Source organism: Thalassophryne amazonica, chromosome 3 (genome assembly GCF_902500255.1).
Source record: "Thalassophryne amazonica chromosome 3, fThaAma1.1, whole genome shotgun sequence".
Lineage (NCBI taxonomy): Eukaryota > Metazoa > Chordata > Actinopteri > Batrachoidiformes > Batrachoididae > Thalassophryne > Thalassophryne amazonica.
Genome location: NC_047105.1, coordinates 74,366,231 through 74,393,705, shown reverse-complemented (window position 1 = coordinate 74,393,705; position 27,475 = coordinate 74,366,231). Strand labels below are relative to the sequence as shown.

The following is a 27,475-nucleotide window of genomic DNA, read 5'->3' as shown; positions in this document are numbered from 1 at the left end:
ACCTGTCTGTGTCCTTGAACAACACGCGTCAAATGGTCCACCCAGCTGTAAATGGGTAATTTGAGGCGCCCAAGTAAATCATGAAGTAGCCACAATTTTAAATTTCAATGAAAATTCTTTCTCTACGTAAAGTTTCTGTGAAGGCTCTCAGTTGTCCAGGTGGTTTCCATAGTAGAGAAGCTTGAATCTTCGACTGGACTGGGTTGCTTGACGCGAGGACGTGTTGCTTCAAATCGCAGAAGCTTCCTCAGCTGGAAGCTTAAAGTTTAAACTCCAGCTTTTGTGGGTTCTGTTTGTTCTTCTCGACAAGGGTCAGACAGAAGTCTGACTACCAGAGCAAGAATTTTAGCTGAGGAAGCTTCTGCATTTTGAAGCGAAACGTCCTCGCGTCAAGCAACCTAGTCCAGTCGAAGATTCAAGCTGCTCTACTTCTCTATGTAAAATAAATTATTCCAAATAAAATTTCTTTTAATACTGCAAATATTTTTTTTCTTTGATAACCATTTAAATTATTTCCCTGTCATTTTCTTTGAAAAATTAATCCCTCCAATGTGTGCTCCATCCGTGTCCACCTCCAAACAGAGGCCTATCATCCTGGGGACAGGCTAAAGCTCCCACATGACCCTTATTTGGAATAAGTAGGTTCAGCACAAATGAACCGCAATTCTCCTGAGAGTTCCTGCTGGATGTCAGAGCTCCTCACCCTTTCTATAAGGATCGGTACAACCACCTGAAAACCTATTTTGTGAAGTCCATACGTAGATACTGCCCAAAGTTCATGACCACAGGAAATGGACAGAACATAAATCACCTTGTAACTTAAGAGGTTTGTCTCACCAACATCCACTTCACCATGGATGATGCAGAATCCAGCTGTCAGTGTCTCACACAAATTTTCTTTTACTTGTAAACAACGCCTGAAGATATTTAAACTCTTTCTGTTTGGGCAGTACCCATTTCTGGCAGAATGCCATGGTTTCAGAATTGGAGGGGCTGGCCAAAATCCATTACCTCATAATCAGCTGCAAACCATCTTAATGCACACTGGAGGTCACACATAGAAGAAACCACCAGAGCAATATCATCTGTAAAAAAAAAAAACAAAAATAGTAATGCAATCCTGTGACCACCATAACAGACAATCCATAGGTGTCAAACTGATGCCAGAAAGGGCCAAGACGGTGCAGGTTTTCTTTGTAACCACCAACTCCAGCAGGTGATTTCACTGATTAACATCACTTTGAGCAGATGGGAAAAGTTCATCAGTGAAATCATTTGGTGGAGTTGGTGGTTACAAAGAAAACCAGCACCCTCTTGGCCCTTTCTGGAATCAGTTTGACACCTATGCAGCCCTTGGCTGCAGATTCAGATTCTGCCAAGAACAATCACAGAATCAGTGACAAAGTACAACTCTGAAAAGGTTCCAGCATCTTTGTGTTTGTTATCAAGCTGACAATTATGGATGCAGCTTTTACCACAGTCACACAAGGATGAAGAATGAGTGATAAAATACCTCCATTCCTAAAAGCTGAAAGGACAGAATCAAATGTCTTCCCCAAGTCCACTAAACACATACAGACTGGTCTCTTAACATATGGTCTCTCGAAGAGTAAACATGTTTTGAGGACCAACAGGAGGTCAACTGGTGAAGATAAATCTTTTTGACAGTTCCTACATAGATGACTGAGAATTTGCACTGACAGACATGCTCTGGTGGTTGGCTCTCACTGCGGTATTGTATCACTTCCTGTTCCGGAGCACAGCGGTGTTTTTCTGTATCTGTTAGCTGTTTAATCTGCGCAGTTAGATTGATCTAGTTATCTAGATTACGATTTGTTTCCCAGTGTAATCTTTACGTGCCTTAACTAAAGCACTCCTTCTGCTGAATCACCTCTAAATTATTCACTTTGCGTGTTTTTAGGAATCCGCTAGGTTAGCGTAGCTACTAGCTCTTAGCCGATTTAGCATGGCGGCTTCTCCTGTCTCTCCCACACTTTTCTGCTCTGGGTGTGAAATGTTTAGTTATTCCTCGGCCTCCTTTAGCAGTAATGGTACTTGTAATAAGTGTAGCTTATTCGTAGCTTTGGAGGCCAGGCTGGGCGAATTGGAGACTCGGCTCCGCACCGTGGAAAATTCTACAGCTAGCCAGGCCCCTGTAGTCGGTGCGGACCAAGGTAGCTTAGCCGCCGTTAGTTCCCCCCTGGCAGATCCCAAGCAGGCTGACTGGGTGACTGTGAGGAGGAAGCGTAGTTCTAAACAGAAGCCCCGTGTACACTGCCAACCCGTTCACATTTCTAACCGTTTTTCCCCACTCGACGACACACCCGCCGAGGATCAAACTCTGGTTATTGGCGACTCTATTTTGAGAAATGTGAAGTTAGCGACACCAGCAACCATAGTCAACTGTCTTCCGGGGGCCAGAGCAGGCGACATTGAAGGAAATTTGAAACTGCTGGCTAAGGCTAAGCGTAAATTTGGTAAGATTGTAATTCACGTCGGCAGTAATGACACCCGGTTACGCCAATCGGAGGTCACTAAAATTAACATTAAATCGGTGTGTAACTTTGCAAAAACAATGTCGGACTCTGTAGTTTTCTCTGGGCCCCTCCCCAATCGGACCGGGAGTGACATGTTTAGCCGCCTGTTCTCCTTGAATTGCTGGCTGTCTGAGTGGTGTCCAAAAAATGAGGTGGGCTTCATAGATAATTGGCAAAGCTTCTGGGGAAAACCTGGTCTTGTTAGGAGAGACGGCATCCATCCCACTTTGGATGGAGCAGCTCTCATTTCTAGAAATCTGGCCAATTTTCTTAAATCCTCCAAACCGTGACTATCCAGGGTTGGGACCAGGAAGCAGAGTTGTAGTCTTACACACCTCTCTGCAGCTTCTCTCCCCCTGCCATCCCCTCATTACCCCATCCCAGTAGAGACGGTGCCTGCTCCCAGACCACCAACAACCAGCAAAAATCTATTTAAGCATAAAAATTCAAAAAGAAAAAATAATATAGCACCTTCAACTGCACCACAGACTAAAACAGTTAAATGTGGTCTATTAAACATTAGGTCTCTCTCTTCTAAGTCCCTGTTGGTAAATGATATAATAATTGATCAACATATTGATTTATTCTGCCTAACAGAAACCTGGTTACAGCAGGATGAATATGTTAGTTTAAATGAGTCAACACCCCCGAGTCACACTAACTGTCAGAATGCTCGTAGCACGGGCCGAGGAGGAGGATTAGCAGCAATCTTCCATTCCAGCTTATTAAGTAATCAAAAACCCAGACAGAGCTTTAATTCATTTGAAAGCTTGTCTCTTAGTCTTGTCCATCCAAATTGGAAGTCCCAAAAACCAGTTTTATTTGTTATTATCTATCGTCCACCTGGTCGTTACTGTGAGTTTCTCTGTGAATTTTCAGACCTTTTGTCTGACTTAGTGCTTAGCTCAGATAAGATAATTATAGTGGGCGATTTTAACATCCACACAGATGCTGAGAATGACAGCCTCAACACTGCATTTAATCTATTATTAGACTCTATTGGCTTTGCTCAAAAAGTAAATGAGTCCACCCACCACTTTAATCATATCTTAGATCTTGTTCTGACTTATGGTATGGAAATAGAAGACTTAACAGTATTCCCTGAAAACTCCCTTCTGTCTGATCATTTCTTAATAACATTTACATTTACTCTGATGGACTACCCAGCAGTGGGGAATAAGTTTCATTACACTAGAAGTCTTTCAGAAAGCGCTGTAACTAGGTTTAAGGATATGATTCCTTCTTTATGTTCTCTAATGCCATATACCAACACAGTGCAGAGTAGCTACCTAAACTCTGTAAGGGAGACAGAGTATCTCGTCAATAGTTTTACATCCTCATTGAAGACAACTTTGGATGCTGTAGCTCCTCTGAAAAAGAGAGCTTTAAATCAGAAGTGCCTGACTCCGTGGTATAACTCACAAACTCGCAGCTTAAAGCAGATAACCTGTACGTTGGAGAGGAAATGGCGTCTCACTAATTTAGAAGATCTTCACTTAGCCTGGAAAAAGAGTCTGTTGCTCTATAAAAAAGCCCTCCGTAAAGCTAGGACATCTTTCTACTCATCACTAATTGAAGAAAATAAGAACAACCCCAGGTTTCTTTTCAGCACTGTAGCCAGGCTGACAAAGAGTCAGAGCTCTATTGAGCTGAGTATTCCATTAACTTTAACTAGTAATGACTTCATGACTTTCTTTGCTAACAAAATTTTAACTATTAGAGAAAAAATTACTCATAATCATCCCAAAGACGTATCGTTATCTTTGGCTGCTTTCAGTGATGCCGGTATTTGGTTAGACTCTTTCTCTCCGATTGTTCTGTCTGAGTTATTTTCATTAGTTACTTCATCCAAACCATCAACATGTTTATTTGACCCCATTCCTACCAGGCTGCTCAAGGAAGCCCTACCATTATTTAATGCTTCGATCTTAAATATGATCAATCTATCTTTGTTAGTTGGCTATGTACCACAGGCTTTTAAGGTGGCAGTAATTAAACCATTACTTAAAAAGCCATCACTTGACCCAGCTATCTTAGCTAATTATAGGCCAATCTCCAACCTTCCTTTTCTCTCAAAAATTCTTGAAAGGGTAGTTGTAAAACAGCTAACTGATCATCTGCAGAGGAATGGTCTATTTGAAGAGTTTCAGTCAGGTTTTAGAATTCATCATAGTACAGAAACAGCATTAGTGAAGGTTACAAATGATCTTCTTATGGCCTCGGACAGTGGACTCGTCTCTGTGCTTGTTCTGTTGGACCTCAGTGCTGCCTTTGATACTGTTGACCATAAAATTTTATTACAGAGATTAGAGCATGCCATAGGTATTAAAGGCACTGCGCTGTGGTGGTTTGAATCATATTTGTCTAATAGATTACAATTTGTTCATGTAATGGGGAATCTTCTTCACAGACTAAAGTTAATTATGGAGTTCCACAAGGTTCTGTGCTAGGACCAATTTTATTCACTTTATACATGCTTCCCTTAGGCAGTATTATTAGACGGTATTGCTTAAATTTTCATTGTTACGCAGATGATACCCAGCTTTATCTATCCATGAAGCCAGAGGACACACACCAATTAGCTAAACTGCAGGATTGTCTTACAGACATAAAGACATGGATGACCTCTAATTTCCTGCTTTTAAACTCAGATAAAACTGAAGTTATTGTACTTGGCCCCACAAATCTTAGAAACATGGTGTCTAACCAGATCCTTACTCTGGATGGCATTACCCTGACCTCTAGTAATACTGTGAGAAATCTTGGAGTCATTTTTGATCAGGATATGTCATTCAAAGCGCATATTAAACAAATATGTAGGACTGCTTTTTTGCATTTACGCAATATCTCTAAAATCAGAAAGGTCTTGTCTCAGAGTGATGCTGAAAAACTAATTCATGCATTTATTTCCTCTAGGCTGGACTATTGTAATTCATTATTATCAGGTTGTCCTAAAAGTTCCCTAAAAAGCCTTCAGTTAATTCAAAATGCTGCAGCTAGAGTACTGACGGGGACTAGAAGGAGAGAGCATATCTCACCCATATTGGCCTCTCTTCATTGGCTTCCTGTTAATTCTAGAATAGAATTTAAAATTTTCTTCTTACTTATAAGGTTTTGAATAATCAGGTCCCATCTTATCTTAGGGACCTCGTAGTACCATATCACCCCAATAGAGCGCTTCGCTCTCAGACTGCAGGCTTACTTGTAGTTCCTAGGGTTTGTAAGAATAGAATGGGAGGCAGAGCCTTCAGCTTTCAGGCTCCTCTCCTGTGGAACCAGCTCCCAATTCAGATCAGGGAGACAGACACCCTCTCTACTTTTAAGATTAGGCTTAAAACTTTCCTTTTTGCTAAAGTTTATAGTTAGGGCTGGATCAGGTGACCCTGAACCATCCCTTAGTTATGCTGCTATAGACGTAGACTGCTGGGGGGTTCCCATGATGCACTGTTTCTTTCTCTTTTTGCTCTGTATGCACCACTCTGCATTTAATCATTAGTGATCGATCTCTGCTCCCCTCCACAGCATGTCTTTTTCCTGGTTCTCTCCCTCAGCCCCAACCAGTCCCAGCAGAAGACTGCCCCTCCCTGAGCCTGGTTCTGCTGGAGGTTTCTTCCTGTTAAAAGGGAGTTTTTCCTTCCCACTGTAGCCAAGTGCTTGCTCACAGGGGGTTGTTTTGACCGTTGGGGTTTTACATAATTATTGTATGGCCTTGCCTTACAATATAAAGCGCCTTGGGGCAACTGTTTGTTGTGATTTGGCGCTATATAAAAAAAATTGATTGATTGATTGATTGACTTTACACACCATGTTTCTCTGGAGCTCAAAGCTCCAGAGAAACATGATGATCAAGGAGTTGTATGACAATATATTAAACGTCAATCACTGAGCTATACTAATTTTGAGACTTCGTTTTAAAGTCTTGTTGTATATGGTGCTTTGGGATGACTTTTGTTGTGATTATATAATTAGTATATTATAATTTGAATTGAACTAAATTCAAAGAGCTGGCCCACTGGCATGGAAGGAAGCTCCACTGTTCCTCAAAACTGAGGGTCTACAATGACCAGTGTTTTCCATCCATAGGTTCTACTTTGAGTACAACCCCAACTCCAATGAAGTTGGGACGTTGTGTAAAATTTAAATAAAAACAGAATACAATGATTTACGAATCCTCTTCAACCTATATTCAATTGAACACACCACAAAGACAAGATATTTAATGTTCAAACTGAAAGACTTTATTGTTTTTGAGCAAATATTTGCTCATTTTGAAATGGATGCCTACAACACGTTTCAAAAAAGCTGGGACAGTGGTAGGTTTACCACTGTGTTACATCACCTTTCCTTCTAACAACACTCAATAAGCATTTGGGAACTGAGGACACTAACTGTTGAAACTTTGTAGGTGGAATTCTTTCCCATTCTTCCTTGATGTACGACTTCAGTTGTTCAACAGTCCGGGGTCTCTGTTGTCGTATTTTGCGCTTCATAATGCACCACACATTTGCAATGGGTGACAGGTCTGGACTGCAGGCAGGCCAGTCTAGTACCCGTCCTGCACTCTTTTACTACGAAGCCACGCTGTTGTAACACGTGCAGAATGTGGCTTGGCATTGTCTTGCTGAAATAAGCAGGGACGTCCCTGAAAAAGATGTTGCTTGGATGGCAGCATGTGTTGCTCCAAAACCTGGACGTACCTTTCAGCATTGATGGTGCCATCACAGATGTGTAAATTGCTCATGCCATGGGCACTAACACACCCCCATACCATCACAGATGCTGGCTTTTGAACTTTGCGCTGGTAACAGTCAGGATGGTCTTTTTCCTCTTTTGTCCAGAGGACACAACATCCATGATTTCCAAAAACAATCTGAAACGTGGACTCATCAGACCACAGCACACTTTTCCACTTTGTGTCTGTCCAGGCCCAGAGAAGGTGGCGGCATTTCTTAATGTTGTTGATGTATGGTTTTTGCTTTGCATGGTAGAGTTTTAACTTGCACTTGTAGATGTAGCGACGAACTGTGTTAACTGACAATGGTTTTCTGAAGTGTTCCTGAACCCACATATTAAGATCCTTTACACAATGATCTTGGATTTTAGTACAGTGCCACCTGACGGATTGAAGATCACAGGCATTCAATGTTGGTTTCTGGCCTTGCCCCTTATGTGTAGAAAGTTCTCCAGATTCTCTGAATCTTCTGATTATATTATGAACTGTAGATGATAGAATCCCTAAATTCCTTGCAACTGAATGTTGAGAAACATTGTTCTTAAACTGTTGGACCTTTTTTCACACAGTTGTTCACAAAATGGTTATCCTCGCCCCAACTTTGCTTGTGAATGGCTGAGCCTTTTGGGGATGATCCTTTTATACCCAATCATGACATTCTCCGGTTTCCAGTTAGTGTTCTTTGAGCATTCATCAGCTTTCCCAGTCTTTTGTTGCCCTGTCCCAACTTTTTTGAAATGTGGTGCAGGCATCCATTTCAAAATGAGCAAATATTTGCACAAAAACAACAAAGTACAATATATCAGTTTGAACATTAAATATCTTGTCTTTGTGGTGTATTCAAATGAATCTTGGTTGAAGAGGATTTGCAAATCATTGTATTCTGTTTTTATTTACATTTTACACAACGTCCCAACTTCATTGGAACTGGGGTTGGAATCCGCCCATGAAAATAAAATTGAAAATCCACTTTTTTGCAAATAAAAATGTTATTTTACAGTGCACACAGATCATCCACCCTCCATGCCCACAAACCTCATCACACACATGTGCATCATGCATCACTTGATGCACTCACGATGTCACTATCCAAAACTAGATTTTCAGAAATAAGTAAACTTTTTCCTAAACTGAAAGCATCACAATTAATAATTTCTGGATGTGGAGTGGCACTTGACCCCGTGTGCAATTCTGCCTCAATTGTGTCAATGTGAAGGGGCCCTAACCAACTGGTTTCAGCAGCAGCAGCTTCAGTAATTTGTTTAATATGTAAATTACCACCGGTACTGAAAAAAAGTCTAGGGGAAACACTGAATACTGAGGATTTTCTGTAAGAAATAGTGTTTAGAATCCTTCATTTGACTAGTCTATTCTGAACCCATTCATCACACCCTACGTCACACTGGCTACTACCACAAGTAAATTCTGAACCTGTGGGAAATACTGATCACTTAGATTCTCTACCATAGACTTTCCTAGGAATGCTGAACAATGAAATACCCTGATAACCAAAGTAGATTCTGTGGTCCCCTTTTTGAAAAAGTGGGAACCACAAACCTGCCTGCAAGTCCACACTGAAGATGTGTGCCAATAAGGACAGCTCAAATATATCCAGAGCTTTCAGCAACTCAGGGCAAATCTCAGCCATTTTCAAAGTTATAGCACTTCAAGATTACGTAGATCAGTGACTTCTGCCTGGGATATGAGCAAATCTTCCCCCATGTCTTCCAACTCAGCCTCCAATGTGTCGGAGGAATTCCCTGAGGATGAGCTGGAGGATGTAGCTAAGGAGACAGATGCCTGGGCTACCTCACCTACCTGGCTGCCACCACAACTCTCTCTCCTGAGATAAGTAATGGCTTTTAAAATGCAAATGCTGACTGGTGGCAAGCGGCTGAATGTCAGCTATGTTGAAAACATACGACTCTGGTGAGATGCAACAATGGCCATAGACAATTTAAGGATCCAAGCACTAATTAGCTTTGGTATGAAGTATGTTAATAAAAACTGTGGTCAATATTGCATTTTGAATAGAATTCCAGGCATACGAGGTCTGTCCAAAAAGTATCGGACCTTTTTATTTTTGCAAAAACCATATGGATTTGAATCACGTGTGATTGCATCAGCCAAGCTTGAACCTTCGTGCGCATGTGAGTTTTTTCACGCTTGTCGATTGCGTCATTCGTCAGTGAGCAAGCTTTGTGTGAGCAGTGGTCCACCCCTCTCGTCGTTTTTTTATTGCGAATAAATGTCTGAACGATTTGGAGCTTTGCTGCATCAATTTTTTTCCAGAAACTGTGAGAGACCTCCAGGTGGACACCGTTCGGAAAATTAATATGGCTTTCAGGGACGATTTTGTGGGGATTACACAGATTAAGGAGTGTTAATGCCGCTTTAAGGACGGCCCACAACTGCTGAGAGCGCGCCGCGCTCCCAGCGCCGATTGACAGGCTGAATCAACCAGATCATTTCCAACGTGAAGGCTTTGTTGATCCGGGACGTCATCTGACTTCCACAAAAAAAAGGAAAAAGGCGTGGACATCAGCACTTTTTCGGCACATTCCACTGTTAAAGGAGTTTTTTTTTCATGGAAAGAAAAGCGGACGGATGCGCCACCGTGCCGTTCATGGCGCGGGACAAAACCACCTCCATGTTGGTCTCACAGGACGGCTTTGAGATGGCTTTCAGACGGCTGTTGGTGGGTTTATTATGACGACTCAAAGACATGATCTCACATTTTATGACTGCTCCTGATAAGGGACCACAGATTACATGATTTGTTAAACCAACTGAAGCCAGCTGAATGCATCAAACTTTCACAAGAGCACCCGTCTCAAGGGTAAACATACATGAACAAACGGCTCGCTGCTGCTGTTCTTTACGCAGCTAACTGCTCTGAGAAAAGCTGATGTTTTGATACTGAAACGGGCATTTTGATATTCTGCGTGATATTCTTGATATTCGTGGAGCACGTTTTTGCCTGTCAAAAAATCTTCCACGAATGTCACACACCACCCTCATTTCGTCTCACGTCGTGGAGGTCGCAACTGAGTGTGTTGATCCGTCTTGAAGAGTAGTGATTAGGGATGGGTATCGAGAACCGGTTCCTTTCGGGTATCGTTAAGAAATGATTCGATCCACCGACATCAATAAGCTTTGTGCTTAACGATTCTGTTATCGGTCCTTCAGAGTGGCTGTTGTTTTGGCGGGTGTTTGTCAGGAAAATGATACTTTCTCTACATTGATTACAGACTCTGCAGCGGGTCCATAATAAGCTTTTCTGCAGCACGGCTTTGCTTTGAACCTTGAACCAATCGAAGCAGTGGTTCGCAGATTGAAGCAATGCTTTGATCGATTGCTTCGTTTATTTCTTTCTTTCGCTTAATTTTCCCCCGCTAAAACCCTAAAGAGCATACGTCTGTGAGTATTATTTACCTTTTCTATGTTAAACCGACCTGTTATGTTCTTCTGAAACAGTTGATAGATGTATTTTATAACTTAAAAACGGGAGCGATGCTAACATGTTAGCATGTCTATGGCATTTTCAATGTTAAAAGTTAGCATTTAGCAATTGCAGCCATCATCACGTTCAGGTGCATTTGTTTTCAAATTGTAATATTCATTAAATTTATTTTTGCTTATATTTTAATAATCTAATGATTATTATATACAATTTTAGAGAAAGAGACAAAAAGAACCTGAATAGAAACAACAGAAAATAGCAACTAACAATGAATATAAATACATAAATAAAAACATACAGAAATAAATAGGTGTTTCCTGTGAACACCTGGTGACTCTTACACCTCCATTTCATCCCTGTCTTAGTTAAGTTTAATGACAGTTTGTTTCGGTCAAGCCATATTTTCAGTTTATTAATTTCTTCAGTGATTTCCTCCAGAACTATCTGCCAAACTAGAAAACTGCTGCATCCTAGTAAGAGCAGAATACTACTGGAATGAATTTGAATAAGTTGTATTTTTTTTTTCTCACCTAAATGGATACTGCACTCACTCCAGTTTATCATCTGGAATAGTCCCAGATTGCATTTCAGAGCTTCTAGAATTGAAACATTTTCGTGCAGGTGGTGTTGGGGGGGTAATTTTGGGTTTCATCTTTTTTTGTTTTTCACCACTTTCATCCCTGAATATGAGTTGTGATTCACTTTTGTGCAGATTAAAGTTACTAACTGGGAGCGTTACTAACTTGTTGCGAGAAAGAAACAAGAATCGTCCTCCGTTCTGTTCACACTGCTCCAAACGTTGTGCGGCTCTCTGACAAGTCAAGATAGAATGATAGAATCCAGTCTGAATTAATAACTTCAAAGTGAAACACCATTTTGTTTATTTTTATTTATGTCCAGAGATCAAGGATACAGTGACTAATTTCATATTTATTTACTTTAAGACTCAATGAAATACATAGAAAACCTGTAAAGCCTACTTTTAGTACAAAATTCACGAGGTATCGATAAGGGAATCGATAAGGAATCGGATCGATAAGCAGAATCGATAATGGCATCGATATTGACAAAAACTTATCAATACCCATCCCTAGTAGTGATCCGTAATAGAATGTGACAACGTTCGTTGCTTGAACCTTCGTGCACATGCGTGAGTTTTTTCACGCCTGTCGGTTGCATCATTCGCCTGTGAGCAGGCTTTGTGTGAGCAGTAGTCCACCCCTCTCGTCGTTTTTTTATTGCGAATAAATGAATGATTTGGAGCTTTGCTGCATCAATTTTTTTTCAGAAACTGTGAGAGACCTCCAGGTGGACACCGTTCAGAAAATTAATTTGGCTTTCAGGGACGATTTTGTGGGGATTACACAGATTAAGGAGTGTTACTGCCGCTTTAAGGACGGCCCACAACTGCTGAGAGCGCGCCGCGCTCCCAGCGCCGATCGACAGGCTGAATCAACCAGATCATTTCCAACGTGAAGGCTTTGTTGATCCGGGACGTCGTCTGACTTCCACAAAAAAAGGAAAAAGGCGTGGACATCAGCACTTTTTCGGCACATTCCACTGTTAAAGTTTTTTTTTCATGGAAAGAAAAGCGGACAGATGCGCCACCGTGCCGTTCATGGCGCAGGACAAAACCACCTCCGTGTTGGTCTCACAGGACGGCTTTGAGATGGCTTTCAGACGGCTGTTGGTGGGTTTTCAGTCGTGTGACTAACCGAGAAATTGTGGATGAGCCTGGACATGCCAGAACATGTCCTGTGAAGCTTCATCACGGCGTTGCTTTGCACCATGCAGCTCCACCGCGACGCACGAAGGTTCAAGCTTGGCTGATGCAATCACACGTGATTCAAATCCATATGGTTTTTGCAAAAAATAAAAAGGTCCAATACTTTTTGGACAGACCTCGTATACTCTCTACATACATATACTAGTAGGAGCTTAAGCTGACAGCTAAATCCCCTCACGCTCACTGCACAGGCAGGAATAGCGATAACTGAGGGACGGGTGAAGGAGTGCCACAGTGCTGTCTCTAAAACTGTTGTGAAAGGCCTGCACCCTTTCTCAACAGTGGAAGAACCACATTTCTGGAAAGTTACATTGTCTTATCAGCTGATATATCTTTAGAAAAGTACAGTTAACTAAGATGCATACTAAAATGATTTAGAACTGTAAAGTTGCGTGCAATATTCTACTCTAATCAGTTTTGTATTTCATTAACATCTGTTGGGAGTTGACAAAGACACTAAATCCAAAATATAAACCACAATCAAGAGAGAATCTGACCAAATGGCTGATCCCTGCCTGACACCAACTTGAAAAAAAAAATTAATATGTGAACTGAAGACTATCAAAGGCAGCCATCAGAGCAGATGCAGGGTCAAGCTTGACTCAGGACCACAACCTCACAGTGCCCCTGCATTGTTAAAAACTGACAACATTTTAGATGAATTTGAAGTCAGAGAGAAAGTTGTTGCAGCCACTGAGGTCAACGCAAGTGACATGGACATGGCTGTGAAGAAACTGCAAATTGTAAAGACTGGATGCTTTGCACATACACTGAACATCTCAGAGCATTGACTGAGTCAGCATAATAACATGTTTCCAACAGTAAAATAAGTTCACATTTAGTCACATTCTCTCTCAAACAGAAAATGCTTTCAGAAGCAGTAATGCTTGATGTTAAAAACCAGGAGAGGAGAAACTTTGCCAGCCAAACAAAAACAGTAAAAGAAGTGGGAAAAAGAGCAGACAATTTACCAAACATACCTGCGCCATCTTGATACTCCCTTATAGAGCCCCACCTATTTATATTGCAATATGACACTTTTTCATCACATAAAAATGTATACTGGTATAATCATGGCTGGTACAGCCCGAGTGGAAAGGTAGTTGATCCAGATCACCCCAGTGGAGGAACTGAAATGTTTGAGAGATGGTAGTGGAGTTTTTAACCAAAACAGTTTAATAAAATCTTGGAAAGCAAGAGGATGCCTGAGGAGTACAGGAGAAGTGTAAGAGCTAAGAGTTCTAAGGAGTGATGTGCAGAGATGCAGTAACTACAGAGGCATAAAGATGACCAGCCATAGCATGAAGTTATGGAAAAGAGTAGCAGAAACTAGGTTTATAATTGAGGAACAGATCTGTGAGTAGCATGGAATGGAGTAAAGGCATAAACCCTTAAAGGACGAATAACACACCATTGCATCTTGGTCAACTTTTTGTCATATTTCTAGCTCAGCAACAGAATGTCACACAAACACTGTTCAACTACTTGAAAATCTCAAAAAAAAAAAAAAAAATTCACACTGTCATTATGGGGTACTGTGTGCAGAATTTTGAGGAAAAAATATTTACTCCATTTTGGAATAAGGCTGGAACATAACAAAATGTGGAAAAACTGAAGTGTTGTGAATACTGAAAGAGGAAGACAAGGACACATAATATCGCCGCAGTTTTTGAAAATCTTAAGAGAGACAGTTATGCTCTACGATGGAATGAATGGAATGATGGAATTCAATAAAATGTAACATTGATAAACAATCTCAAATTTCCCGATGGATACTGCTGTTATTCCAGAATTGGAAGAAGACCACCAAGGGTGAAGATAAAGACCCAAGTGTAGCCACAAGATCATCAACATTAAACTGGAAGGCTAATCCCTTGAACATTCACCTTCCTGAGAACTATGTCGTCACGATTACTCATATGCAGTGATGCCGGTAACGCGTTACTCTAATCCGACCACTTTTTTTTAGTAACGAGTAATCTAACGCGTTAATCTTTCCAAATCAGTAATCAGATTAAAGTTACTTCTCCATGTCACTGTGCGTTACTATTATTTTTCATTGTGGGTCGACAGCAGCATTAAACTTGGTCTGTGGGCAGGAGGTCGGGGTTCGACTGAACTGCCCACTTTAAACGAGCTGTGAGCTTTTCATCCACGGTTTTTTGCAGCTGCTCGACTCGTCCTCACCTCTTAAAGCACGGTGATCAGCACACCTGCACTGAGCTTTACAAAGACATTTTTATACTTTTTGCCCTCCTTTATTTAGAATTCTGAGCTGAGCCTCCGTATCGTCTCGTTAAAAACAGCTGATCCTCCGCAACGCGTCAACAACTAACACTATTTTCCACTCAAATGCACCTAAACTCTCTTTCTGAGGACCACATGATGTGAAAACGCAATAAAACTTTCTTACCTGTAAATCTGGTCATGTTTTCTACATAAATAAATGTTATCCATTCTTCGTGCTCAAACGCCAAAGCAGGGGCGAATCCAGATGGAATGGGGGCGTGGGGCAGGGATGTGCCCCCCTCCCCCACAACACCCCTAGATTAAAGGTCCAGTTTTGAAGCCGTTTTTTACTACAACTACTAATATTGCTTAAAATAATAATTTCGACAAGTAAAATGTTTAGAGAGTTAGAATTTAATAGTTACATTTCTAAACAATGTAGGTTTGAAATGGCAAGTTTTACTGTTACAGTGCTGTCAACAGTTAAATATGAGGTCAAGAAAGAGGTCTTTATTTTACTTTTTATAAAACAAGTATTTATTTTCATTGAGTCAAGAAAGGGTGACTATAAAGTGAGCTGTTGTCGGCAGCTGGGGAAAGTAACTAGTAATCTAACTTAGTTACTTTTACAATTGAGTAATCAGTAAAGTAACTAAGTTACTTTTTCAAGGAGTAATCAGTAATCAGTAATTGGATTACTTTTTCAAAGTAACTGTGGCAACACTGCTCATATGGTCATAATGTGTTGCAGTGCAGAAGAAAAATCTGTACTGAATAATCAGTGGATTATTTTAATCTCTTCACATATACGTATTTTGACCGACTACATCCAGCTCAATATCCGCATTGACTCTAAATTGTAGGGCTGGGAAATTAACCATAAATGTATCATAGCTGACAGTTACAACTTCTCACCAACTTAATCTTTCTCGTAATTTTTAATTCAGTTAATACTTCAGGGCTTTTGACATACAAAAGACATTGGACATCAGTAGCTGTTGAGGACAGATACTGATGCCTATCATCATAAGAAAGTCAGACCCCCCCCCCCCCCACCACACACACACACACACACACACACACACACACACACCCACACACATCTATCTATGATCCAAACTCTCTGACCCAGCATGGGTGCCTAGGGTTAAATTTTCAAGACAAGGAGTGGTACCAGTACACCCTCACATTTGCAGGAGATCCCTGCAGTTGAGAAGTGTTTGCAGTAGAACAAAGGTCCGAGCCTTTAAGGCCATAGTGCTTCCTGTCTTACTGTACACAGAGATTTTCCTGGATAGAGAAATGTGAGGCAACGCCTCAATCAAATTTCGTGCCACCACGGTCTCAGGCTGACATCAACAATGGGCCTCTGTATGAAGTAATATGACAGAGAAAACATTTTAATCATACTTGCCCAACCTGGCACAAATAAGTCATCATCTGCCTCATTAAGTGACATTTTTGCTGTTTTTCAGCTTTAAAATTATTGCAGGTGGGTGCGTGCATTTGTTTTTTCAGTGCACATGTTGGCAGAAAGTCTCCCTCACATTCTGCTGCCAGCTGATGAGGGTAGCAGAATCTATCAGCGTAGCATTGTGTATCTGACAGAGCATCACAGGGTTCAATTTAATGCTGTCTCTCTAAGAAAAAAAACAAACAAAGACCATAAAAAGGACACAGATTTTACATACCTGTAGCACCCTGAGATGTGTAATCTCTTCATGTGTGGGCTATCAACAACACCCGCCTGACATGAACACTGACTTTTATCTTCAAAACAATGTTTGAAGTGTGCATGATGCAGCGCTTGGTATAACCCTTGCTAACACACAGTGGATTCAAAGGGACAGCTAGCATAACTGTTATTTTTTTTGTTGTTGTTGGTAATATGTCTCTGTGGTGACAACATTAGAGAAGAAGAAGCCATTAGCAGCAAAGTTTTCACCAAACAACTTCACTTTGATATTTAATGAAACCCAGTTTAATTGAGCACAACTCTGTGACTGTCTTTGACAAGTTTTCAGTTTTACAAGAAGCAGTCGTATACAGGCCCTGAGGCCTGTTTGTGCCAGTGTTTATCTCGGTGCATGAAGAAGTTGAGAGTCTATAGCTCTCCTGGAAGGGACACCAGTTCTGCGCAGGTTACTTCCCCAGCCAAGGCTGGTTCCCATTAGAGCTAAATGGACTGAGACGATGCGGATTCAGTGTCTTGTCACAGAAAGGTAGTATGAGGGATTTGAACCCGGGTCTACATATTGGCAGGCCTGCTCCTTATTCACAATTCTACGCAATTTAAAGGTATACGGCCACTAAAGTTTAACGATTTAAGGCATAAAAAAAATTCTTTGGCACCATTATAATTTTATTTATTAGCCTTTAAATAGGGGATCCATTATATGACATTGCCAATATGATCAAAATTTGTGCTGTCTCAAAAAATTAATAAAAACTTCCCTTGAAAGGGAAAATCTCAAATGAACAGGATGGCCTTGAACTATTTATGGCAGCGATGGTAACAAACCATACAGTCTATGATAGTGACATCACAGATCATGTGGGGCTTCCCCAGACTTGCGCAAGGGAAGCTGGAAAGCACACGGTGACAGCCAATCAGTGTAGAGAGGCACAAATGACATCTGCTGGCTGGCATATCTCTGGCTGCCAGTATAACATGGCAGAAAAACGCTCCAAAACTGCAGCGTTTCTGTGTAAAGCCCTAGTCCCGCAGAATAATGAAGGACGAATAATGAGCCACGTAGCATGTCTCTTTTTTTTTTTTTGGTACGATTCCAGTTACTCAACATCGTGGGGAGAATAGTGGCTCTGAGAGGCTCTGAGAAGCAGAACATTCGGTTAACAAGGCTCATCTCTGAACGTGGCGCTAATTTCAAGAAGTTCAAAATTTAGCAACAACAGCATGGGGCAGTTTGTGTATGGGGTACTACGAGGACAAACGAGGATTTTAGAGGCATGTTTGTGGTGAGGACGAGACTGTTAAAAGCCCATTATTCGAGCACCTGGCAGCTATGAGGACTGGACAGGCTGTTTTGGACAGGCTATTTTGGACAGGTTCAGCCCTCTTGCGCACTACAATCCCACCTACTTTGTGCGACGGACGCTGTATATAAAATTATTATTCTGTAGCGGATTAATCATTTTCTGTCAGAGCTTGGATGTTGAAAACACCTCTTATCGCTACCTGGAATCACAGAGGACATTTAGAGCTCTTTTCCTGTCTCTCCCTCGTGCGCTGAGGTGGAGAACGTATTTGGAACAACTTAAAAGGTAATCATTGTATTGTTTTTATTGTAATAGCTTGGTAAAACAGTTGCATGTTCATTCCTTCTTTATAAGCAGCTGTAAAAGTATGTTTATGAGAGATTTTGTTACAATAGATTCACTGTGTGTGTGCACTAACGCAATGACTCACACTCAAGAGGAGCATTTACGCAAAATACCACCTTGCAAAAAAGTGATTTTGCAGTCAGTAACGGACGAACACAAAGTTAAAGTATATTATCTGACCAACACTTATCGGAAGATAATTGGTGCAATGAGGTTTTCAAAGTTATCTGAAAAGCTAATCTGATAATGAAAACATTAGCTTCGATAATCAGCGTGTTAGCAGATTAAGCAGAACTGTGCCCACCACTGTACATACTGTTCTTTAAGTAGCATAGTGAATTCTGAGACAATGGCCAAACTATTCAAGTTAGTGGACCCTACTGAGACTGGAATGACAGATACACAGTGCCTGACCACAGAGTGGAATAAATGTGTTCTGTGTCAGGAGACAGAGATGAGATCAGTGCGGTCCTAGAGTGATTTACTCTCCGGGCGAAACCCCTGCGTGCGCCCCGCGCGCACACTAACGTGGCCACCACCCATGAAAACACTAACTTTGTCCAGAACAACCCAATCCCACAAATTACTCACAACAGCTATTTTTCAAGAACAAATTTCCAGTTTTAATGACTACGCAATAACAAACAAAGAAATTGGCACAGTCTAATGTGTCATCATCCATGGACTTATCTGCAATGATCATCTCAAATGTTTGCAGGAGGGCATCATAATTGTTTGTCACAGTGCTCACTATCCGTGATGTGAAATTCCATCGTCTAGGAGCATTTATGGGCAACCTTGAGCAGCCTGCAGACTCAAGAAAAGACATCCTCTTGTGGATTTTGAGAAAAATGTGGCAAACCCAGAGTGATGCAAAAAATATTCTGCACTCAGATAAGCATTTAGCCCCCTGAGACAGAACCAGATTCAGTCTGTGTGCATAGCAATGCACAAACATTGCACTGGGGGCTATTGCTTTAACTTTGGCCTGCAAACCATTGAGAGCTGAAGCCATGACAGCAGCCATGGCTTCTTCGTAAGGAAGACTATCAAATGGCTTCGCCAAAATCTGGTCCACAACATTCAAATTGTCTGCCATTATGTGCAGCTTGCTACCTAGCTAGCTCGCTAGCTGGGACTGGCGCGAGGCTAGTGTGAAGTTTGTCCGCCTGTGAGTGCTTTGTGACGGTGAAGGGGCTCAGCAGCACCCGCTGCTCGGTAGGGACAGAAACTGCGATAGAAGTCAGAAAGAGTGATAGAAGTCAGTCTCCAAACACAAGCAGCTACAAAAAAAACAAAAAACACCAGAAATAGAAGCTCGATTTGTCGCTAGTCGTTTTTAACAAAGAAAATGCTGCTAAGAGGATTAGGAAAGTCTCTGGTTCAACTCAGAAAAGAATGAAAATGCTCCCACGGATGTTTACACCAAAACATCGCTGATTCGCTCATTTCACTGTCAATCAAAAAGGGATTCAGCCTCAGACAGATCATCCAATCATCATGCAGAAGCTGAGCGTCCGGGCCAGCCCCCCCCCCCGTTTTTTTTTTTTTTTGGACCGTTTTTTTTTTCCGCACGGTCGTGCCGCCCCCCCTGCGATGCCTGCCTCCAGGACCGCCCCTGGATGAGATACTAAAATGTCGAGCTAATTTAACATGTGACAGAGATGGGGCAGGATACAAGACCATAGCTCAACTTCTTGTATCACCAGTAGCTACCAGGGCCTGTCATGAACTCCTCTGCTGTGGATGCAAGAAGGGATACAGTGGAAAGTGCAAATGTTTCTTTCATGTTGCATTAACTATAACTGTGACCTCTTTTTGTTGTCACTATGTCACTATGCCTGTTTCAGAGCTAGCATTCGCCCTATTGAGGTTTCAAATCCTGCAAATTCTCATAGAGGTCGACGCGCTGCGAAATGTCAATAACATTCAGAAATGCATTGAGACGCTTTGATAAGGCTGCAATCTGACCACTGCACACGAACAACAACATTAACATCGCAACGTAACACTCTTTGTATATTTTGCCTAAAACTCTCATGAATAATTCGGTTTTTAAACGCTGTTATTGTGTTTGTTTAATGTAAACATACGAGAAGCTCAGGTTGTTCCGCCATTATTTTCAGTGGGAATCACTGTGAGCCGCAATCACTTCCTGTTCCTGTCATTCTGGGGGAAAGTGAAGTTTGCTCTTTAATGTCCTGCTTATTGTCCTTTACAACACTGTTTGTCCTGTTTGTTCCAGAGTAATATGTATAAGATGTCTGAAAATTGCTTTGCATTTATGAAGATCCACGCAGGTTAAACACAGCAGACACAGAATATTTGGAATATTTGTTTTAGGACGTTTTCAGGGTCTCATGCAGCAGTCTCTTATTTACGTGACGACAAGCATAAAAAATTACATTTTTGGTAGTATAATGTTCATTTGCAACTGTTGTCATGTGGTTTCTCCATGTTATTTAGACTGTAGCAACTCTCTGGCGCGCAAGGGATTATGGGATATCTCAATAGGGCGAACTGCATTCCAGCATTCATGGTAATTGACTTCTTTTTTGTTGTCATTAAAAACAAACAAAACAAAAACAAGATTAGATTTCATTGATTTAGATGAAAGCTTTTAAAGATACACTAATCCTAATTCAAACGTTTGACCTAATGGTGGCTAGAGAAAAGGTCCTAGGGTCACCAAAATCAATAGACTTCATCCTCAGGGGGCCATGAATGTTTCCAGACAATTTGAAAAGAATCAGATGAAAGCTCTTGGAGTTAGCACACTAATGTGAAAACTCTGCAGTGGTGGCAGTCCATGAAAAACCAGAATATCCCTCCCTGACTTATCATTTGGGGATATAAATAATACCACTGCATTCCTCATCCTTAAAAATGTAGGATTAGGCTCCAGGATTAAGAACTTTGGTGGTCTAGAGCCAGAGCTACTAAACAACAATGCGTGGTGGCCATCTTGGAAAATGGCTGCCTCTGTCATGTCCTTATAGCCAAAAATTATCTTTAGAGGATGTTCGAACACTGTTCCAAATTTCATGCTTTTGTCGTCAAAGTCACGATTCATCCACATATCTGCTCCACTATAATGATTTAAACTGAAAACGCAGGAAATTAAATTTTTGTGAATAACTGTATTCATTATATAGCACATTTAGTTGTCATGTTTTGCAATGGGCAAGTCTGAGATATTTTCTTTGTTCAGAGCTTGTCTGGTTACCAAGGAACTGATTAATGGTGATATCAACGTCCATATCTTCACTGTTGTTAGCTAACATCCCCAATTTTCTCCAAAACTGTTGGTCCTATCAACTTTCCGTTTTCCCGGCGTTCATCATTGCCCCAAATACATAATCATACAACAGCTAATTTCAGCTCTGCCAATTTCTCTGTGTTCGAAGTTACACAACGCAAACACTGCACATAGAGGCCACTATAGTTTTTAATATAGATTATGTAAACGCTAGCGCAAAAGTCGATACTTCTAAATCTAAAAATGCTGTTTTTGTAACCTGTTAACGCCTCTGAAGTGATTTACAGACAGCTGCAGATGTCCGCGCGCATCAGCCAAGGGTCAAAGGTAACTTCCAGCCTTTTCAAATGCTCATGCAGGCACACAACGCACCTTCCTGCAGACAACAAGAAAAATTTAATATTTGTTATGGAATTCCCCCAGGTAAATATGTCTCATTATTAAAAAGTGCTGTAATTTTAAACATGTTTCAAAAATAAACGACATTATATGCTTGGATATCAATAGAAACTAAAGTTTTCAGTTTAGTGAAATTTGAATGGTTTACCTACACCTTTAACTTGATACCACAAATCTTTTAAACATGTTGTAGAAAACTTTCCCCGATTGCTCACAACGTTATACAATGTTACTTTTACCACAGATTACACCCGATAATCCAGGTTATTAATAATGGCTGAGTGTATCCTTGTCATTTGATTGGTGCTTTGTATGTCATGTGACATGGATATTCAGACCATTTGTGTTGCATTGCATTTAGCATGCAAATATGGTTCCATTTAGTGTGCAAATTTAGTTCCATACATTTTGTACCACTGCACGCTGTGACCACCGCCCACTAGTGGGGGCAGCATTTAGCTAAACATGGCGGAGTTTGTTTTGCTGACGGACGACGATTTGAAGGAGCAAACTGACGGCTAATTCTACTAACACAAAAACAAATCCACTATGCCATAAGACATCTGGAGCCATGAAGAGCTGTTAGGATGAAAAGGATGAAGTTAGGATGAAAAACTGAACAAATTTCTGACACGATTTTTCACTGGAGTGAGGAAAGCAGACAGCAGTATGTACACGAAGTCCGTGCACGGCATCTCAGACTACATCGTCAGGATTGTTTTTTGCAAGTGGACTGAGAACAATTTTGGACTCCTATTTAAAGTTTGTGTTGGACTGTTGATGTCAAAGCACCAGTGACGAACATCAAAATGTAAATCCCTTTTCTGTTGTTTATTATACAAATAATGAATGTTTATGAGTTCAATGGTGTGGATATTTCATGACATGAAAGGGTATGTTGTATTCAATGAGGCGAAGCCGAGTTGAATGGTATGTTCCAGCTTTCAGCAAATTAAATATTCGTTCCACTGAAAGAATGTAAAAACATTCATTATTTGTTTTATATAACGGCTAAAATAGATCATTGTCATTTGATAATATTAATTCATAAACAACAGAAAAGGGACTTACATTTTGGTGTTGTGTCACTGGTGCTTTGACATCAACAGTCAAACAAAAACTTTAAATAGGAGTCCAAAATTGTTCTCAGTCAACTTGAAAAAACAGATGTAGTCTGAGATACTTCCAAAAAAAAAAAAAAAAAAAAAAACAACAAGACTTTGTGTACTTCCTCAGTCCCGTGAAAAACAGTGTCAGAAATTTGTCCAGGTTTTCATCCTAACAACTCTTCACGCCTTCAGATGGCTTATGGCATACTGGATGATTTGTGTGTGTTTTAGAAGTATTAGCACCGTCAATTAGCTAGTTCAAATCGTTGTCCGTCAGAAAAACAAACTCTGCCATGTTTAGTTAAACGCTGCCCCCACTAGTGTGTGCATGGGCAGAGTTCGCAGCGTGTAATGGTACAAAATGTATGGAACCAAATTTGCATGGTAAGTGGAACCATATTTGCATGCTAAATTCAATGCAACACAAATAAGATAAATAATCCATGTTATGTGACATACTAAGCACCAATCAATTAACAAGGATACGCTCAGCCGTTATATACAAATTAATAAAATATCAAATGACAAGGATCTATTTTCACTGTAATATGAATGAAATAATAATACAATAACATGCTTTTGGAGCATGCCAGCAATAACATGCCCAGTCGCCCAAAATGACCGATACTCACCCGAGTTAGACGAGGGCGAATATCTGTCATTGGCATGGACTCTGAAAATGCATCGTGTACGACAACTGCATGTTATTTGCATTATTATCACTTACTGAGATACACAACATGTGGAATCACATTAACAATATTTAATGTCATTTCAAAATGCACGACACCCAGTAAATGCACGCATACAAAGTTGGCTCACTTTAACTTTTGTCGTGCTGCCTGATACCGCGCTGCTCTCCAAATTCGCCAGGGCGTCCTCATCAAGCTGGCTGCTTTGGCTGCTGTTCATTGTCGTACTATCCATGATAAAATCATCCGGAATATCCATATTGGGACCAACACACATTTCTCGCCTTTTCATATTATCGTCGGCGGACAGTTCTTGGGTTGTGCATGCTATGACGTCATCACTTTATGCACAGCGGGGGGGTATGGACAGGTAGCGTAAATGTAAATCTATGCTAACAGCCCAGCCTCAGTAAGTGATAATAATGAATGATATGACCATCTTTCACCTCATGAAATATTCGTACCATTGAACTCATAAACATTTATTATTTGTATATTATACAACAGCTGAGTGGATCCTTGTCATTTGATTGGTGCTTTTGTATGTCACATGACATGGATTCTTCTTCCCATTTGTGTTGCATTGCATTTAGAGTGCAGTTTGGTTCCATTTAGAGTGCAAATTTGGTTCCATATGTTTGGTACCATTACACTCTGCACACATACACACACGCGCATGCGCACACCTACACACAAACACCTACACATGCACGCACGCTAACTGATGGTGCTAGTTCTTGTAACACACACAAAGAAGTTGAAGAGCTGTTCAGATGAAAAGCTGAAAAGCTGATGTGACTTTAGGCTGGACTGAGGACACACAATCTTTTTTTTATGGAAGAATGAAGTCAGTGCACAATATGGACTCCTATTTAAAGTTCATTTTGGACTTTAGCAGCAGTGGAACACCAAAATGTAAGTCTTTTCTGTGTTGTTTATAAATTAATAACATTAAATGACAAGGATCTATTTTAGCCGTTACATAAAACAAATAATGTTTTTACATTCTTTCAATGGAACGAATATGTAATTCGGTGAAATTCAACTTGGTTTCACCTCGTTGAATTTATAAACATTCATTATTTGCATAATATACAGCTTCTTTTTTTTTTTGCAATGTGGATACCAGGTAAAAAGTTTCAGGTGTTATTTCACCTCATGACATATTCGTACCATTGAAGTCATAACTTCATTACACTATGTAACAAATTTTTATTTTTGTTTTGTTCCTGGGTACACAGTGTGTTTTCCTAACCTGTTATGCCTTAAATAAATAGAAAATAGCTGTTATTCCACAGAAACTTTGCTTCTGTGATCAGAACAATGATATTTTGAAATTTGTCTGTTTTCAAGAATATTCTCAATTCGCCTTCACTACTACTGAGCAGTCTTCTAGAATATTCTTTAACCGCTAGAACTGTCCAGAATTTTCTAGAACTTTCCAGAATTATCTAGAAATTTCAAGAAACTTTTAGAACTTTCTAGAACGTTAAAAAAAATAAAATCAAAGTTTGTGCTGAATGTAATCATTTTTCCATAGACTTTAGACATAAGCAGTTGAAATATAACACTTAGAAGCCAGGAACAAAAACTGTGTTACATAGTGATTTGTATGTTGATGATTCTATCCAGCTTACATCCTGCTGACAGAGAGATAAACAGCCATCAATGAAAACAACTTCCTCGACAACTGACCATCCCTCATACACGCAAACACTGCTGACCAAACTAAAATCTGTTTGAGGGAAATCGATTTCTTTCATTCACAAAACTTTTAAAAATAAAAAGATCCCCACATGTGTACACCGTTTCCCGCACACTGATGAGCTGGGGGCGGGGGTGTTTTCAGAGGGTGGGGCGTATTCCGCCTTCAGATGGGAAACGAGAGGAAAAAGAAAGTTTGCGAAAAAAAAAAAACAAAAAAAAAAAACCCTCCTCAGGGAAGCTCCGAGAATGTGAAAGGTGATTTCACAGCAGACATGTGTCCCGACACCTCCCATAAAAGTTGCTCCCACTATCCAGCGAGGGAGAAGCGGCGCGTGCCCACATCCACGACCATTTACTCCAAAATAAAAACACCAACTGCCCCGAACACAGCGCGCGCACACAAACACACACTGCCTGTGTGTGGATTTTTTTTTTTTTCCCCACTCCGCCAAGTTGAATTCAGAACGTTTCGCTGTTCAAGGACACTGCAGCTCACACTGTCACAAGCCCTTTTCTCTCTCTCCCCTCTCTCACTCTTTTTTTATTTATTTTTTTCGTGCGACATACACACACACACACGCGGCCGTGTTCTTCTCCAGGACGAACAAGGCGACAGTTTAGTGTGTGGAGGTGGAGAAAGCCCAAAGCCTCTACCTTTTTGCTGTTTCTGCTGTTGTAGCCGTTGTACGGGTTGATTCCTGCCCTCGGCGGCACGGAGAGCAGCATTTTTGTCGGCGCTGTGTCCGGAGCGGCGAGCGCGGCCCAGGCTGCCAGCTGACGTCAGCACCGCCTGGAGTCCCGCTGCTAGACGGAGAGTGGTGCTGCTGCTGCTGCTCCCTGCTCCACACCAAACAACACACACTCTCCAAAACACTCGCACACTCTCCTGGAGTACCACTCCTTGACCTCCTCACTTCCCCTAATTACCTTCGTCACCCAGGCTTTCTGCTGTCTGTCAAAAAGTAGTGAATGAAAGTTGGAGAAAAGGAGCCCAGCAGGGAAGAGGCAACATGAAATTATGGAATGGATCCATATAAGGATGTACATATGTTAGGCATAGGTTTAGGCTGTTTAGGATCCATGCAGTATGTCAAGGTGGACAAATTTACAGGTGCTGGTCATATAATTAGAATATCAAGAAAAAGTTGATTTATTTCAGTAATTTCATTAAAAAAGTGAAACTTGTATATTATATTCATTCATTACACACAGACTGATATATTTCAAATGTTTATTTTAATTTTAATGATTATAACTGACAAGTAATGAAAATCCCAAACTCAGTATCTCAGAAAATTAGAATATTACTTAAGACCAATACAAAAATAAAAGGATTTTTAGAAATGTTGGCCAACTGAAAAGTATGAACATGAAAACTATGAGCATGTACAGCACTCAATACGTAGTTGTGGCTCCTTTTGCCTGAATTACTGCAGCAATGGGGTGTGGCATAGAGTAGATCGGTCTGTGGCACTGCTCAGGTGGTATGAGAGCCCAGGTTGCTCTGATAGTGGCCTTCAGCTCTTCTGCATTGTTGGGTCTGGCGTGTCACAACTTCTTCACAATACCCCATAGATTTTCTATGGGGTTAAGGTCAGGCGAGTTTGCCGGACAATTAAGAACAGGGATACCATGGTCCTTAAACCAGGTACTGGTAGCTTTGGCACTGTGTGCAGGTGCCAAGTCCTGTTGCAATTTGAAATCTGCATCTCCATAAAGTTGGTCAGCAGCAGGAAGCATGAAGTGCTCTACAACTTCCGGGTAGATGGCTGCATTGACCTTGGACCTCAGAAAACACAGTGGACCAACACCAGCAGATGACATGGCACCCCAAACCATCACTGACTGTGGAAACTTTACACTGGACCTCAAGCAACGTGGATTCTGTGCCTGTGCTCTCTTCCTCCAGACTCTGGGACCTTGATTTCCAAAGGAAATGCTTTGGAAATTTTGGAAAGGGGAGGTGATGGTCTAGTGGTTAAGGTGTTGGGCTTGAGACCAGAAGATCCTGGGTTCAAATCCCCACCTGACTGGAAAATCACTAAGGGCCCTTGGGCAAGGTCTTTAATCCCCTATTGCTCCCAGTGTGTAGTGAGCGCCTTGTATGGCAGCACCCTGACATCGTGAATGTGAGGCACAATTGTAAAGCGCTTTGAGCGTCTGATGCAGATGGAAAAGCGCTATATAAATGCAGTCCATTTACCTTTCATCAAGAAC

The 27,475-nt window shown here is 41.0% G+C and overlaps 1 protein-coding gene across 3 annotated transcripts in view; it reads right to left on the bottom strand.

Moving 5' to 3' along the window:
- Positions 1-26,115, bottom strand: part of LOC117507050 (RNA-binding motif, single-stranded-interacting protein 2-like) — a 112,997-nt gene extending 86,882 nt beyond the window's left edge. The window contains exon 1 of one of the 3 annotated variants that reach the window (XM_034166744.1): positions 25,913-26,115. In XM_034166744.1, coding sequence (XP_034022635.1) covers positions 25,913-25,984 — 72 coding nt within the window. In that variant the 5' untranslated portion in view covers positions 25,985-26,115. The remainder of the gene's footprint in view (positions 1-25,912) is intronic. The other 2 variants (XM_034166745.1, XM_034166746.1) reach the window with 2 other exon arrangements.
- Positions 26,116-27,475: the final 1,360 nt, after the last annotated feature.